The sequence below is a fragment of the Neolamprologus multifasciatus genome, chromosome 5 (genome assembly GCF_963576455.1).
Source record: "Neolamprologus multifasciatus chromosome 5, fNeoMul1.2, whole genome shotgun sequence".
Lineage (NCBI taxonomy): Eukaryota > Metazoa > Chordata > Actinopteri > Cichliformes > Cichlidae > Neolamprologus > Neolamprologus multifasciatus.
This window is the reverse complement of record NC_140443.1, coordinates 11,614,536-11,632,487: the sequence shown is the minus strand read 5'-3', so window position 1 is coordinate 11,632,487 and position 17,952 is coordinate 11,614,536. Positions and strand designations below refer to the sequence as shown.

Genomic DNA, 17,952 nt, shown 5'->3' with positions numbered 1-17,952 from the left:
AGAGTAAGAATCTGGTTAGATACCATATTTCTAAGCTTTCAGCGCCGAGTACAATGACCTCAGTTTTATCTGAGTTAAGAAGCAGAAAGTTAGTGGCCATCCAAGTCTTTATGTCTTTAAGACATTCCTGCAGTTTAACTAATGGTGTGTGTTATCTGGCTTCATGGACAGATAGAGCTGGGTGTCATCTGCATAGCAGTGAAAATGTATGCTATGTCTTCTAATGATGCTGCCTAGGGGAAGCATGTATAATGTAAACAGAATTGGTCCTAGCACCGAACCCTGTGGAACTCCATAATTAACCTCAGTGTGTGAAGAGGACTCTCCATTTACATGCACAAATTGGAGTCTATTAGATAGATATGATACAAACCACTGCAGTGCAATACCTGTAATACCTACAGCATGTTCTAATCGCTCTAATAGAATATTATGGTCAACAGTATCGAATGCTGCACTAAGGTCAAGAAGGACAAGCACAGAGATGAGTCCACTGTCAGAGGCCATAAGAAGATCATTTGTAACCTTCAATAAAGCTGTTTCTGTGCTGTGATGAACTCTGAAACCTGACTGAAACTCTTCAAATAAACCATTCCTCTGCAGATGATCTGTTAGCTGTTTGACAACTACTCTTTCAAGGATTTTTGATATGAAAGGAAGGTTGGAGATTGGCCTATAATTAGCTAAGACTGCTGGGTCTAGAGATGGCTTTTTGAGTAAAGGTTTAACTGCAGCCACCTTGAAGGCCTGTGGTACATAGCCGATTATTAGAGATAGGTTGATCATATATAAGATCGAAGAATTAATCAATGGCAGGACTTCTTTGAGCAGTTTTGTAGGAATGGGGTCTAAAAGACACGTTGATGGTTTGGAGGAAGTAATTATTGAAGTTAACTCAGAAAGATCGATTGGAAAAAAAGAGTCTAACTTAACATCAATGGAACTAAGAGTAGCTGCAGATAATATTACATCTGTGGGATGATTATTGGTAATTTTTTCTCTAATGATAAAAATTTTATTGTGAAGAAGTTCATGAAGTCATCACTAGTTAACGTTAAAGGGATGGTTGGCTCAAAAGAGCTCTGATTTTTTGTCAGCCTGGCTACAGTGCTGAAGAGAAACCTGGGGTTGTTCTTATTTTCTTCAATCAGTGATGAGTAGTAAGCTGTTCTGGCTTTGCGGAGGGCTTTCTTATAAAGCAACAAACTATTTCTCCAGGCTAAATGATGATCCTCTAAATTTGTGACACGCCATTTCCTCTCCAGATTACGAGTCATCTGCTTTAGGGTACGTGTTTGAGAATTATACCACGGGGTCAGGTAATTCTGATTAGAGACCTTAGTTTTCACTGGAGCTACAGTATCCAGAGTCGTACGTAGTGAGGAGGTGAAATTATTAACAAGATAATCGACCTCTGTTGGGGTAGCGTTCAGATAGCTGCTCTGCTCTGTGTTGGTACAGGACATTGATGATGATAACAGTGGCTGGATTATATTCTTAAACTTAGTTACAGCGCTTTCAGAAAGACATCTACTTTGATAAAGTCCACTCTCCACTGCTGCGTAATCAATTATTGTAAATGTAAATGTTATCAAGAAATGATCAGACAGGAGAGGGTTTTCAGGAAACACTGTTAAATGTTCAGTTTCTATGCCATATGTTAAAACAAGATCTAGAGTGTGATTAAAGTGGTGGGTGGGTTCTTTTACATTTTGAGAGAAACCAATTGAGTCTAACAACAGATTAAATGCCATGTTGAGGCTGTCATTTTTAGCATCTACAATGTGGACAATGTTAAGCATCAGGCTTTCAAATGAATTAAAAGTCTGTCTTGGTCTTTCATTAATTAATAGACTGGTGTGAAAAATTGCTGCCACACCGCCCCCTCGACCTGTGCTTCGAGATTTCTGGTAGTTAGAATGACTCGGGGTGTTGATTCATTTAAACTAACATAATCATCCTGCTGCAACCAGGTTTCTGTAAGGCAGAGTAAATCAATTTGATGATCAATTATTAAGTCATGTACTAACAGAGACTTGGAGGAGAGAGACCTAATATTTAATAATCCACATTTCACTGTTTTACTCTTTGGTTCAGATGTGGATACTGTATTGTTCTTTCTTTGTGATTGTTTAAGTTGTTTGTTGCTGGTTTTTAGTTTGTTTTTTGTCTTTTTGGAAGCAGACACAGTCTCTATGGAGATGGGTTTTGGGGGGGGTAGCAGGAGGAGAGAAGCTGCAGAGAGGCGTGTAAGACTGCAACTCTGCTTCCTGGTCCCAACTCTGGATAGTCATGTTTGAGGGGTTTAATAAATTTGTCGATATTTCTAGAAATGAGAGCTGCTCCATCCAAAGTGGGATGGATGCCATCTCTCCTAACAAGACCAGTTTCCTCCAGAAGGTTTGCCATTATCTATGAAGCCCACATCGTTTCTGGACACCACTCAGACAGCCAGCATTTAAGGAGAACATGCGGCTAAACATGTCACTCCTGGTCTGATTGGGGAGGGGACCAGAGAAAACTACAGAGTCCGACATTGTTTTGGCCAAAGTTACACACCGATTCAATATTGATTTAGTGACCTCCGATTGGCGTAACCGGGTGTCATTACTGCCGACGTGAATTATGATTTTATTGAATTACGTTTACCCTTAGCCAGCAGTTTTTAAATTTCCTTCAATGTCGCCTGCTCTGGCCCCTGGAGACAATTGACTATGGTTGCCGGTGTCTCTAGCTTCACATGTCTGAGAACAGAATCACCAATTACCAGAGTTTGACCCCCGGCGGGTGTGTCACCGAGTGGGGAAAAAACGGTTAGACACATGAACGGGTTGGTGGTGTACCTGGGGCTTCTGTTTAGGACTACGCTTCCTCCTCACCGTTACCCAGCCTTCCCCAGCTGCTTGGGGTCTGCCGGGGAACAGCTAGCGGGGCCTACGCTATCTTCGGCTGCACCAGCTACAGGGGCCTGGCTAGCTAAGGGTGAGAGCAGGGTGCAAAGCCGAGTCTCCAATTCAGTAATCCTGGCCTCCAGAGCTGCAAATATGCTACATTTGTTACAGATATCATTACTGCTAAAGGAGGCCGAGGAGTAACTAAACATCTGACACAATGAGCAAGAAAGTGCAGAAGGGACAGGTGAAGTAGCCATGGTGCTAACGGGTCGGCTACGAGCTAAGCTAGCGAAACAGTACAGAGACAGTGAGTAATACTATAAATTAGGTAGTGAGTACACAGAAGTGTGCTTCGGATGAAGCACGTGAAGATTATACTGTGAAAAAAGAATGTATTTAAAAGTTGTTAATTAAACTGCTAAGCAAATAAGCTACTCAGAAACACCACTGTGTTTGAGCAGGAACAGGAAGCGATACTATACCACAGAGCGAGCGAGCGAACACCTTCCTATCCATTCTCATCCTTCTTGATCTTAGTGCGGCATTTGATACCATTTCTCACAATATTCTCCTGAACCGGTTAGCTTCCATTGGTATTAGTCACACACCCCTTGCCTGGTTTACCTCCTATCTCTCAGACCGCACTCAGTTTATCCAACTTAAATCCCATTCTTCAACTCTCTATCCTGTTTCTGCTGGTGTGCCCCAGGGTTCAGTATTGGGGCCTCTTCTATTCATTATTTATGTTTCCTCTTGGTTATATATTCCCAAAATATAATATAAATTTTCACTGTTATGCCAATGACACCCAGCTCTACCTTTCTTCTAAATCCAATTCATCCCTCCCACCTACCTCCCTCTCAGACTGTCTTATTGAGATTAGATCCTGGTTCTCCTCCAATTTCCTCAAACTTAACAGTAATAAAACTGAAGTTTTACTTATTGGTACACCATCTATCTTAACCAAATCCCACAGTTTTTCCATTAACATTGAACCCACCCTTCCCTCCCCTTAGGTTAAGAGTTTGGGTGTCATACTTGATAATACTCTTTCATTCCAGTCTCACATTAATTACATAACCCGGTCTGCTTACTTCCATTTACGTAATATTAGCCGACTCCGCCCCTTCCTTACTCCCCATGCTGCTGCCATCCTTGTCCATAGTCTTATTACATCCCGTATTGATTACTGTAATTCCCTCCTATTTGGTCTCCCTAAAAGGTCCCTTCATAAACTCCAACTTCTTCAAAATTCTGCAGCTCGGATCATAACCCGTACTCCATTAAGTGCTCATATTACCCCAGTTCTTCAGCAGCTTCACTGGTTGCCTGTAGAAGCCAGGATAAATTTTAAAATCTTACTTCTTACATACAAGTGTATCCATAAATCTGCTCCTTCATATTTGTGTGACCTGCTCCATATCACTACTGTTTACCGCCCTCTCAAATCATCATCTGCTATTCATCTTACTGTTCCGTCCTCACACCTTATCACTATGGGGAACAGAGCTTTCAGTCGCTCTGCTCCTCGGCTCTGGAACTCTCTTCCTCCTGCACTCAGAAATATTGACTCCCTCTCCGTATTTAAGACACAGCTCAAAAACACATCTGTTTAAAACTGGCTTATTCACTTTAATGCTGATTTTTATCTGTTGTCACGCTCTGTTTTGTAATTTTAACTTATTTTATATATTTTAAGTACTACTGTTCCTTTATTAATTGTTTTTTTTGTAAGGTGACCTTGGGTTTCTGAAAGGCGAACTCAATAAAATTTATTATTATTATTATTATTATTATGGCGGATACTTCCTGGTCACTTCACTCAGTTAGGGGCCTTTTAAAATAAAACAGATTATCTGACCACAGCGATGGACAACATCTGCCATCTGATAACGTCTCACAGTTACCATGCACAGCTCACAGTTCAGGTTCTAATAGACTGAAGTGAAAAAGCTTTTCTATCGGCCGTGCAGGTGATTTTTAGTGTGTCATTCAGTGTTAAAAAACTGTAGTACCTGCAGAGCTCCTGAAAAATGTGGCATGCTACTCAATGAGTTTGAGAGCGCCATGACATTTTTGTTTTCAAGTACTCTTTCACTAACAAAGGTTTGAGTTGGCTGCTTTGCTGCTTCTCTTGAAAACTGCTGAATGCTTCCCCGTCAGCCTAACTGACCATGAAGTGGGTGTGTCTTTATAATGAAGACAGAATCTGTAGAAAAACCCTGATGGTGCAGGTTCACAAACTTTTATTTCATTTTCCTTTTTTCTCATAGGTATACATATTTGACTCAGGTGTATCGACCTGTTGATATCTCTATGTAAACCCTTTCAGTAGGTAGGTTTACCTGCTGTGCGTCTCCCATCTGTTTAACGGTAGCCAACGTGGCGCCCTCAGCCTTGCACTCGGCGTCGGCCTGACTGAAGTTCATCTGGTACCTCCCCTTTGGAGAGCGCAGGTGGAAGACTCCAGCTCTGTTTTCTGAAGCACGACAATCACGTTAACTTCCCTCAGATTTCTGCACCATTCTGTACAACAAATATCAACTCTACGAGTGAAAAACACGATTTGATCCGATGCTGAACAAATCCAAGAGACATTCACCCCCAGATTCAGTAGAAACATCTGCTTTTCTTTTAATATGATGTAATTACTTGGTGTTTAAGTTCTGATGAGTAAAGCACGAATCAATTAAATGTTACATAACCTTGGGAACTTTTTTTTTTTTTTACAAAAAACTTGTTTATGTTCCTGTGACAAGAAGTTCAAATGACAGAAATGGCTCATCAATACCTTTACTGCCACTGTGCAAACAGAGTAAAATCTCACCTCACAAGCTTAAACAAATGGCGTCCATTGTGTGTATTATCTTTTTGGACTGCTTAGTCTTTTTCACAAAGTGAACGATACAACAGCTCTAACAACTTCAGCTCCTTGTACCAACAAAGATTTCTGCTGTTTCATGACCTGCAGTGCTTTTTTGCTGGCGTTCGTGCAGTTACAGGTGCTTGTGATTGATTTTTTTTGTTCGTGGGAACTGTGACATGAACATAGCCTTATAACAACTTACAGAGAATGACTACGATGCCGCCATGTTCTGAGTGCCTGATTAGGAGCTGTGTGACGAGCCGAACCAACATTAAAATGTATCGCACTCCAGCAGGTCAGCAAGTCAGCAACATCCCCCTCATCTGGACTGTAATTTATTTATTTATTTTTAAATTTGCAATCTATGGATGTGGACAGTGGGAAAAAAAAAATAGATTTTTCAAGGTTTGAGGATTTTTGTTTAGAAAATAGGTCATGATTTCTGGAAAGAGACATGAGGGCAGATTTCTCTACAGCTGATTTCACTACAGACCTGAAAAAATGTGTACATTTGATTTTTGGAAGAAAATCCTTTTCTCTGGTTGGGTGCCAGATGCTTATATCCCACAAACTTAATTAAAAGGGTAACTCTGAACGGATCATTTATGGTGAATTTCTAATTATCTGTATACCCTGATTAATGAAGGTCAGGTTAGACGTAATAACAGCCTTTGAGCCTTTAATGAGCTCCATGTTTAACAAGCCTTAACGAGCTCCAGATCCTAATGAGCTCAACTCAGAGCTGACATTTGTTTACCAGCCCCAGAAAAACAAATAAATAAACAAATGGAAGTCCTCTATAATAAACAATGCTAGCCATAATGTCACCATGGAAACATAGATGCTACAAAGGTCATCTGCTTTAGAATCAGTCTGATTACCATGGCAACTGCAATAGAGTAGGACTGGGAGCCAACATGGCTCCCACTCAGCAGATGTGACACGTGGCTACACTGCAGTTCATGGCTTCACTGCATTCACATGTCTTACCGTGGTAATGCAGGTCCTTGCAGATCGCCACAGGGTCACAGCCTCCATTGTCTTCCAAGCAGCGGTCAACAGGAGGCACCATCTTCTCCAAACACTGGACTCCATTACCTACATACCCCGGCAAGCACTCGCACTCCCGTTCATTCTAGAAGAACCAGATTAGAGTGATCAGCTTACAGGAGGATGTCATGTTATGTTCATATTCAGGGATATTTTTAGGGTGACACGTCACTCGAAAAACCATTAATAACAGTAACGGCAAAGATGCTGCTTGTCCCGCCCCAGCTCCAAAAAGCCACTCAGCAGCTTGGGAACAACTGGGAAACCAAACATGATTTTGTGCAACAGTTTCGAACTATGTGTTGGTAAGTTTATAGTTCTACTCATGATTGCAATAAAGATGAAGACTGTGTATTCTTTAGTTTACTGTATCCATAATGTGAAATAGCATGGGATTGGATTGTGCAGTCACTTAGGATTTAACCTTGAGCAAAGCTATAACGTTGTGTAATTTTGTGTATGTGCAGTAAAATAATAACATTTGAGGCTTTGAGGTGAGATGCACTTCTGTAACTGCTTTTGGGAAAATTTATTTAAATCATATTTGTACTTTATTCAGAGACACATAATCAAACACTTATCAAATCCCATAACCATTAATTTTTATAACACTTTTATCTGACAGAGTCCCAGGTACCACCCAGAAGCTGCTGAATATGCACTTAAAATGACTTTGATTTCAGTGTTCCATGTTTGAAAATCTGATAGCATCTCTTGACTGAAAAATGAATTCATGCATCCATGTTTTTATGCAAGCTGGACAACATTGGGGCATGCTCCTAATGAGACAATGGATGGTGTGCTGGGGTATCTCCTCCTCTGGACCAGGGCATCACTGAGCTCCTGAAGAGTGTGAGGTGCGGGAAGGATTTAACAAATTTTCCCAGGTGTCGTACTGGATTTGTTGTGCTATTCAGGTCAGGTGAGCTTGGGGGGCAATTAATGGTATCAATTTCTTCATCCTCCATGAACTGCCTGTATACTCCTGCCACATGAGGCCAGGCATTGTTGTGTACCTAAGGAGCCCAGGAACCACTCCACCATCGTAGGGTCTGACAACGAGTCCAAGGATTGCATCTCAATATCTAATGGCAGTCAGGGTGCTGTTGCCTGGCTTGCATAGGTCTATGCCTCTCTATTACTGACCCACCACCAAACCAGTCATGGTAGCAAACAAGATGGACAAGCTAACAGTGATAGCTTGGAGTCAAAGGGAACCTCAGGTGTTAAACTTAATTGAATCATGGATGCACCAGGATATTCCCGATGAAAACACATCTGTGGAAGGGTTCCACACCGTTCAGGCCGTCAGACAGAGGTAAGCAGAAAGGAGGGGGGGTTGCCATTTTTTTAACAACCGGTGGTGTACTTGCTTACCTACAATCAAAAAGTGGATTTATTGCCCAGACACTGAACTTTATGCTGTTGGACTCAGGTCATATTATTTGCCCAGGGAATCTACCCATGTGAGCTTGTTGGCAGTCCATGTTCCTCCCTCTGCTAACCCCACAGCTCCATGTGACATTCTCCACTCTGCCATAGTCCAGTTACTGACTCAGCATCTGAGTGCCTTCATTGCTATCTCGGGTGACTTCAACATGTCACCTTAGACGCTACATTGTCAACTTTCACACAGTATGTGGTCTGTCCCACCTGAGGGGAGAGTATTTTAGACCTACTGTTTATAATCAAGCACACATAAGCCTGTTTCATTAGTAGCTTCTCAGATCGACTCTGTATGGTTCACCACGGTTTTCATGATTTTCCATTAGATCATAGTACCTGGTAAATGTTGGAATTGATATTTTTTATATTGTCATTTGTGCTTAGGAACATATAATCATTTGTATGCTGATAAAAAGCATATCCTTATTAGGTCTGATAAGATTCTGTGGGCACTTGTGTACCATGAGATGAGAGGAAGCAGCCTCTGCGTTATAATTTCCATTATAGCTTTAGGAACTAGATTGTTGTGTTTCTTAAAAGTGCAAAACTTCACACCTTTAAATGTTCGTCTGAGACAGGACCTATTGCAAGCTCCTGTTCTTATCATTTAGCGAGACACTTACTTCTGCTTTTCTGCATGCCTCATACACACAGTTTTAGTTCATTGAAAGGTTGTATTTCTATGTATAGTATAGCTGTAAACACACACACACACATGCACCTACACACACCCACAGAATACAGACACTGATGTTGTTCAGATATGCCTGCTTAAGAATGTCACATGTATTTGTAATTGCATATTCATGAATGATAGCTTGCTGACAATAAAAATGGTAAATGGTAAAATGGTATATAAAATATAAAATGGTATAAGTGTATAGCACTTTCACTAGTCCCCCCCTAGGGACCCCAAAGCGCTTTACACACCCAGTCATCCACCCATTCACACACACATTGACACACTGGTGAAGGCAAGCTACAGTTGTAGCCACAACTGCCCTGGGGCGCACTGACAGAAGCGAGGCTGCCATATCGCCAGAAGGGCCGATGGTGCCGATGGTGGACACTTCACCTACCTGGTAGGTAGGTGAAGTGTCTTGCCCAAGGACACAATGACCGAGACTGTCCGAGCCGGGGCTCGAACCGGCAACCTTCTGATTACAAGGCGAACTCCCAACTCTTGAGCCATGATCGCCACGAAAAGGGCTGTTGCGAAGGAATCAGTTGAAGTTGGCTAAAGGACAGGTGAAGGGAGCATTACTTGGCCTTGACTGACTTCCCTTGCAAGCCAAAAAGACAAAAGAGCTCTGTCTTGACTTGATTTGTCGTGCAGTTTGGCCTTGTGTTCCAGTGAGGTTTGTGCCTAGATAAACCCAACAGTAAGATGTACTTTTTTAGTACCCACTTTCTTGAGGTTCCAAGCAATCCGATGTGGCATCGTCAGACTGCATATCACCAATTGGCTGGTCAGTAGTGTCATGCGATGAGCCATGAGAGCGTCTTGTTCACAAAAATTAAAACCGCCATTTTTGAAACATATCAATGACGGAAATGGCTACAAAAATAATGCCATGGTGCTCAAGTCTGGTGAAAAGCCACAGTCCGAGCAGCAGGTATATTCTTGTCTAGACACCCACCTTTTTTGTAACGTTCATGTTAATTACTTCACGGGACACTTGGATACATTGCTATGACAACAACCATGCAGGCTAGGTAGTACTGGATTGAATGGAAAACCAGTTGATCCGAGTCGAGTTGTAGCGAGTTGATCCGAGTAGGTATTCATGGAAAACGGGCTATACAGCTCCTCCTCCCTCCCCTGATTGGGTAGGTCAGATCATAACCTGATTCATGTTTTGAGATTCACAGACTGGGAGACACTCTGTGAGCCTCATGGTCAGGACATCAATGGGCTTACTGAGTGTATCACTGACTACATAACCTTCTGCACCGACTCCATTGTCCCAGCTTAGACTGTCCATTGTACAAACTGAACATTCCATCCATTCTCATGGGTAACGTGAGATCTTTACCCAACAAGATGGAAGCGCTAATGGCGCAAACAGACTGCAGTGGGAGTACCAGGAGAGCAGCCTCCTGCTGTTCACTGAGACATGGCTCACAGACCACACACTGGACCCCGTCGTAACTCTGGATGGCTTTCAACTGGTTAGAGTTAGGTTAGAGGAGTGGAGCGCAGTAGAGAGTGGTAAGAGGGGAGGTGGGGGACTAGCAATGAAGATCAATGAGAGATGATGTAACCCGGGACACATCACTGTGAAGGAACAGTGCTGTACCAAAGAATCAGAATCAGAATACTTTATTGATCCCTCGGGGAAATTATTTCCTGTTAGCGGTTAGCGTTCGGCCATACCACCTGGCCTGGGATTTTTCACATGTTATTGTGCTGACTGTTTACATTCCGCACTCGGCCAACGCTATGGCAACCTGTGAGTACATTCACTCCACGGTCTCTCAGCTACAGATGGCACATCTGCAATCCCTCATTATTATCTCCGGGGACTTCAATCATGCCTCACTATCTGCCACTCTCCCTAACTTCTCGCAGTATGTTGCTTGCCATAGAAGGAACAGAAAAACCCTGAACCCTGTTTGCCAACACAAAGCAGGCTTACAGCGCATCACCCCTCCCCCCGCTTAGCCACACACACCACACCTGGTCATTCTTCAACCCACTTACACTCCCATGGTGTTTTTCAACAGATTTGGCTCTTGACCTTATCACCACTCCCACCCCCCAGGTTCCATCAACCCCCCTCCAAATGCTGTCCTGCCCCTCTCCTGGTGGAATGTCATTGTTACCTGAGCTCTTCTCACACCACCACCCTGCTTCACCCCCATCCACACATCTACCCACAACAGAGCCAGCCTGGACCCACTGCAGTTTGCTTACTGGTCTGGAATCGGGTTGGATAATGCTGTCAGTAGCAGTGATTCCTCTCTCACCTAGAGCAGGCAGGGAGCATTGTGAGGATGATTTTTTTTTTACTTCTCCAGTGCTTTCAACACCATCCAGCCTGCACTACTGAGAGGGAAGCTGGAGGAAGCTGGAGTGGGCAAACAGCTGACTGCATGGACCATCGACTACCTAACCAACAGACCACAGCCATCATTGGATGCGTATATGATGAAAAAGATCAGGAATATAGAGGGGTCATCAGTGACTTTGTCAGCTGGTGAGACCAACTCTCTCCAAATCAACGCTATCAAGACGCATCAGATGGTCATAGACTTCAGGAGGAAGTCACCTCCTACAACACTGGTGAACATCTAGGATGAAGACATTGAGACAGTGAACTCATACAAGTACTTGGGTGTTCACCTCAACAATAAACTGGACTGGACTACAAATATAGACATCCTGTATAAGAAGAGCCAGTGTTGACTTCACCTGCTGAGGAGACTGATGTCCTTCGGAGTCTGCAGGACTCCGACACTCAGTGACATTCTATGACACTGGGGTAGCGTCCACATTTTTCTATGCAACGGCCGACTGGCGGAGCGGATGCACGGACAGGGACATGAGCAGGATTGACAAACTGGCGTGGAGGTCTGGGTCTTTGCTGGGATGTCCTTTGGAGTCTATGGAGGTGGTGGGTGGGAGGAGGATGCTAGCAAAGCTTACATTCATCATGAACAACGCACACCACCCTCTGCACGAGTGGCACCACCCTCTGAAACACCCTCGCTGCAGGAAGGAGCGCTTTCACAGATCATTCATCCTCACAGCAGTTAATAATAATAATAATAATAATGGATTGCATTTATATAGCGCTTTTCGGGGCCCTCAAAGCCTGACAGAAGCGAGGCTGCCATATCGCGCCATCGGCCCCTCTGGCCATCACCAGTAGGCGGTAGGTGAAGTGTCTTGCCCAAGGACACAACGACCGAGACTGTCCAAGCCGGGGCTCGAACTGGCAGCCTTCCGGTTACAAGATGAACTGCCAACTCTTTGAGCCACGATCGCCCATAGCCAGTTAGACTCTATAACTCCTCAATCAAGATGTCATGAGTCACTTGGACATTGTGGTCATCCATTGGTCATCCACAGTTACCTCCTCATGCACAGTGCATCTTATATATGTACGGACATGTGCATGTATATGTATATCTCTCTATATGTATATTTCCTGTGGATGGATGTATGTGTATTTGTACGTGTGTGTGCATGTACATGTACATGTCTATACTTATAGATAAATAACAGATATCTGTTACTTACATAGTAATAGTAGTAGTAAAATAGTTGAAATTTATTATTTGCATATTTCCACAACCCTATATCCATAACACGTACTGTGTATGCATGTACATAGTACCTCAGCTACTGTTGTATATATTGTATTGTATATTGCTTTTTTATTATTATTAATATTATTTATTTATTATTCATTTATTTTGTATTTCTTGACTTTATATTTTTGGTATACTCTTTGTGTTCTACTGCTATCTGTACCTGAGCTGTGGTAAAGCACAAATTTCCTCGCCGTGGGATCAGTAGTCTTATCTTATCTCTTATCTTATCTAACACAAATAACAAGCCATGGGTGACTAAGGACATCAAAGCCCTCCTCAATGACAAAAAGAGGGCCTTCAGGGCAATAGAGAGTAGGTGAGAATAGTTCAGGCATTATTGAAGGGGAGAGGCTAAAGACAATTATAGGAGAAAGCTAGAGTGGAAACTCCAATAGGATAGCATGAGGAGATATGTAGAGTGGCATAAAGACTCCACTCAGGCAAGTCTGCATGACCAGGTGGGGTCCAGTCTGTGTGTCCTTAAGACCTGTACCCCCCCCAGTTTTGTGGAGTCTTTCATAAACTGTTTATGATGAGTCTGAGTCTGCAGAGGATCCCAGTGCTATGGAAGACGTCATTCCTCGTTCCTGTACCAAAGATGCCATGTCCCGGTGGCCCCCAGGATTACAGACCTGTAGTGCTGACTTCCCACACATGAAGACACTGGAAAGACTCATTCTTCACCACCATCCTCCTTCAACTTATAGTCAGGCCACACCAGGATCCCCTTCAGTTCGGTTACAAGCGTCTCCTCTGAGTTGAGGACTGTTGAGAAGTGTTAGTTACGTGACAGGAAGACCACAATATGTGCATTTTCAAAATTGTGTGTCTGATAAGGTGATCAGCAACACAGTGGGAACATGAGGGACTGTCATTTCCTCTTCGCCCTCTACACCACAGACTTCAGCCACTTCACAGAGACCTTCCATTTTCAGAAGTTTTCTGATGACTCTGCAGTGGTTGGATGCATCAGTGAGGGTGATGAGACAGAGTACTGCGCTGTGGTGGACTCCTTTGTCACATGATGTGAGCAGAATCCTCTGCAGTTCAGTGTAATAAAGACCAAAGTATTGATTGTTCACTTTAGGAGGACCAGGAAACCTTTGACCCCTGTTTCAAGCCAGGGGATCAATGTGGACATTGGGGAGCACTATAAATACTTTGGAGAACACATTGACAATAAACTGGACTGAATTAAAAATACCACTGCACTTTACAGGAAGGGCCAGAGTCATCTCTATTTTCAGAGGCCTTTTAACATCTGGCGGTGAGAGAGCAAAAGAGAGAGAGAGAGAGAGAGTTTTGAGATATGAGAGATTTGTGATGTTTAGCATGTTTGGAGTGTGTAGTTAGTGTGTTGTCTTGTTTAGTTAGTGTGTAGTGTAGTCGATAGTTTTGTTGTTGAACTATAACTAATTACTTTTTCAAAGCAACTTGCCCAACACTGATGTTCAGTGAGAGACCGAGATTACCCAAATGCACCACTGCACAATGCAGAAAATCATTCCTGTGCCTGTGGTGGTACAACTCCTCTATCTAATGCACAGTACACACATCCTTAATATCTGCACATCCTCTACAGAGAAATAACAAAATTACAAAGTTCAACAGTTTACAGTACAATTGTCACGGCCAGGCGGATCAGCTGCACGCTGATCAGCACGCTCTGTTTTTCTTTCTCTTCCTCTCTCTCTCCTCTTCTCTGTCGCCGGGGCGGAACTCACTGTGGGTTCACGCCCTCGGGAGATGAGACACCTGGGTCTCATTAAGACGATCAGCATTTAAGCCAGGAGGTGACTGCTGTTTGTCGCTGGATCGTTGTCTACCACGCGTTAGTGAAGCCAAGCTACTGCAAGTCGAGTTAAGTGTGTTTCCTTTGTGCGTTGTATTTAACCCCGTCTCCCTGTCTACAGAGCTCCCTGGATTTCCCCCCCGTGTGATTCCCGAGTGGAAAGTGTTGGAGTGAGAGCCAGTGATCGTGTGTGTGGATGATCTGAAGAATGTGATCTTCAGCCATCATGGACTCAGCGGACTCAACCCCCACCCAGCAACCCGTCCTCACTCCGGAGGCAATTCTGGAATGCCACAAACACATGCTGCAGCACATTAACCAATAGCTGGCTGCACTCACCCAAGCCCTCGCTCAACGCATACCGTTGGTAAGCCCACCCTCACCACCTCCGTCTGTTTCTCCTCAGTTACCGGCTCCCAACCCTTCAGCGGCTGCTCCATCTGTTTCCTCCGCGCCGGCACCCGCTGAGCCTCCAGAGCGTTCGTTACCAGCGCCAGAGCCTTTCTCAGGTGAGTTCCATAAATGTGCTGGATTTTTGACCCAGATCACGTTACAATTCCGACAGTTACGAAGAACGTATGAGACTGACGGGGCCAAAATTGCCTTTATTGTTCAACTGTTACGTGGGCAGGCATTGAACTGGGCACAAGCCGTTTTAAGAACAGCCCCTGAGATTTCTTACGAGGATTTCCTCACCAAGTTTAAAAGTGTTTTTGAAAAAGGCACCGGAGCGGAGGCGGACGCCCACAGATTGTTGAATTTGAAGCAGGGGAGTTTTCGGTCGAGTTCTGGACCTTGGCTGAAGAAACGGGGTGGGGGCAGTTGGCATCGATAAGTACCCTTTTGAATAATATTTGTGATGAGTTAAAAAAAGAACTGGTGATGAGGGATGTTCCTAAAACCCTTTCTGATGTGATTACACACATCAGAAAGGGTGAAGATAGATGAGCACATACGGGCGCGTCGGGGAACCGGAAACTACATTTCCCAGAAGCCTCCGGGTTGCATGGAGATGACGTCAGGAGGAGGCGCGATCAGCGGCAATCAAGTATCGGACAGCATGGAGGAGAGTGAACAGCCCATGCAACTGGGCCACTCCAGACTGTCGCCCGAGGAGTGGCACCGTTGGTGGACGGCCGGTGAGTGCTTTTATTGTGGCCGCAAGGGCCATATTGCCACGGATTGCCCGGCGCGGCCAAAAGACAGCGCCCGCCAGTAGTGAGAAGTGTACGGGTGGGCGAGGTCTTCTGTTCTCAGTCTCCTCCTCGTCTCATGGTTGCAGCCAAGTTAACGATTCGGCTCGAGACTCATTCTCTTGACGCCCTGATTGATGCTGGGGCAGAACAGAATTTTATTGATGCCTCGCTGGCGCTTAAATTAGGTTTTAGCCCGGAGCCTCTGTCACATTCACTCCAAGTCACAGCCCTTAGTGGTCAGCGTCTCCCGGACATTACTCTTGTCACTGAACCTGCTTCCCTGCCTCTTTCCGGCAATCATTCTGAAGTCATACAGTTTTATGTCTTTAAAGCTCCACTCACACCGCTAGTCTTAGGCTACCCCTGGCTACGTCAACATAACCCTATGATTGATTGGAGGAAAGAAAGTATTTCGGGGAGTGGGGGAAGAGTGTCACATGTCCTGTTTAAAAGCCGCCACCCCCGCCATGAACCCACCAACCAATTCAGCAATCTCCGAACCGCCAGATCTGTCCTCCGTGCCGTCTGTTTATCAGGACCTGGCACAGGTGTTTTGTAATGATAAGGCACGCTCCCTTCCCCCTCACCGGCCGTACGACTGTGGGATTGACCTCCTCCCAAGCGCACCACTCCCCGCGTTCGGGCTTCTCCAGGGGACCACTATCTTCTCAAAGCTGGACCTGTGCAACGCCTACCATCTGGTGAGAATAAGGGAGGGGGATGAGTGGAAAACGGCTTTCAATACTCACCTGGGCCATTTTGAATATCTTGTAATGCCTTTTAGTCTCACCAATGCACCAGCTAGGTTTCAGGCTCTCGTGAACAACGTTCTCCGGGATTTCATTGACCACTTCGTTTTCGTCTACTTGGATGACATCCTCACCTTCTCCCGCTCCGTCACCAAACACCAACGCCCTGTCAGGCAAGTCTTTCAGCATCTCCTTGAGAATCGTCTCTTTGTTAAAGGGGAGAAGTGTGAGTTTCATGTCTCAACTTTTTCCTTCCTGGGCCACATCATCAACCAAGGTAACCTCAAAACTGATCCCGCGAAGGTTCAAGCCGTTGTTGACTGGCCGACCCCCTCTAACCGTAAAAAGCTTCAAAGCTTTCTGGGGTTCACGAACTTCTATCGTCGCTTTATTCGCGACTACAGTAAACTTGCCCTGCCTCTGACCCGTCTCACTTCTCCCAAGGTTCCCTTCTGCTGGGATGAACCGGCTCAACAAGCATTCGCTCATCTGAAGGACCGCTTTGCCTCGGCGCCCATTCTTGTCCTCAACCTGCAGTTTGTTGTAGAGGTGGACGCCTCGGACGCTGGAGTGGGGGCGGTGCTTTCCCAGCAGCAAGGTGGTAAGCTTCACCCCTGTGCCTACTTTTCACACCGTCTCACCTCCGCAGAGAGCAACTATGATGTGGGAGACCGAGAGCTACTAGCCATCAAGCTAGCTCTGGAGGAGCTGCCCAGCCGTTTGTGGTCTGGACCAATCACAAAACCTGGAGTACATTCGATCGGCAAAGCGCCTCAAGGCCAGGCAAGCCAGGTGGGCCCTGTTTTTTACTAGATTCCAGTTCACAATCACTTACAGACACGGTTCCCGTAATGTCAAGCCAGACGCCCTCTCACGCCAATTCGCCGACTCCGAAGATGCAGCTCGGGACTCTCCCATTCTACCGCCCACCTGTGTAATTGGGGCCCTGACCTGGGAGATCGAGTCGGCTATTAGAGAAGCTCAACGGACAGAACCAGACCCCGGAACGGGACCTCCAGGGTTGCTCTTCATACCCTCCTCAGTAAGGTCACAAGTGTTACATTGGGCTCATACTGCCAGATTCACCTGCCACCCGGGGGTCCACCACACTATTACCTTCCTTCAATGTTTCGCCTGGTGGCCTTCCCTCGCTAAAGATGTCCGCAAGTATATTTCCGAATGCTCGACCTGCACTCAAAAGAAGAGCGTCCATCAACCACCCTCTGGCCTCCTCAAACCTCTTCCGACTCTGAGCCGCCCTTGGTCACACATCGCTATTGACTTCATCACTGGTCTGCCTGTCTCGTCAGGTTACTCTGTCATTCTCACCATTGTGGACTGTTTCTCCAAAGCTGCTCATTTTGTCGCCCTCCCTAAGCTTCCCACTGCTCTAGAGACCGCCCGGCTACTAACTAACCACGTTTTTCGCCTCCATGGATTCCCCTCGGACATTGTGTCAGACAGAGGACCGCAGTTTACGTGTCTGGAAGGAGTTCTGCAGTGCCCTCGGAGCTCAGGTCAGTCTCTCCACTGGTTTCCACCCACAGACCAATGGTCAAACTGAGCGTGCCAACCAGGAGCCCGAAGCAGCTCTCCGGTGCCTGGTGTCCACTAACCAGTCAACTTGGAGCGAGCAACT

The 17,952-nt window shown here is 45.1% G+C and overlaps 1 protein-coding gene across 2 annotated transcripts in view; it reads right to left on the bottom strand.

The window, feature by feature from the left end:
* The window catches only part of stab1 (stabilin 1), a 183,789-nt gene that overhangs the window by 44,876 nt on the left and 120,961 nt on the right, over positions 1 to 17,952 (bottom strand). For both annotated transcript variants that reach the window (XM_085158702.1, XM_085158703.1), the window contains 2 exons: positions 6,751 to 6,895; positions 5,240 to 5,373 (listed from right to left, as the gene is read on the bottom strand). In XM_085158702.1, coding sequence (XP_085014828.1) covers positions 5,240 to 5,373; positions 6,751 to 6,895 — 279 coding nt within the window. The remainder of the gene's footprint in view (positions 1 to 5,239; positions 5,374 to 6,750; positions 6,896 to 17,952) is intronic.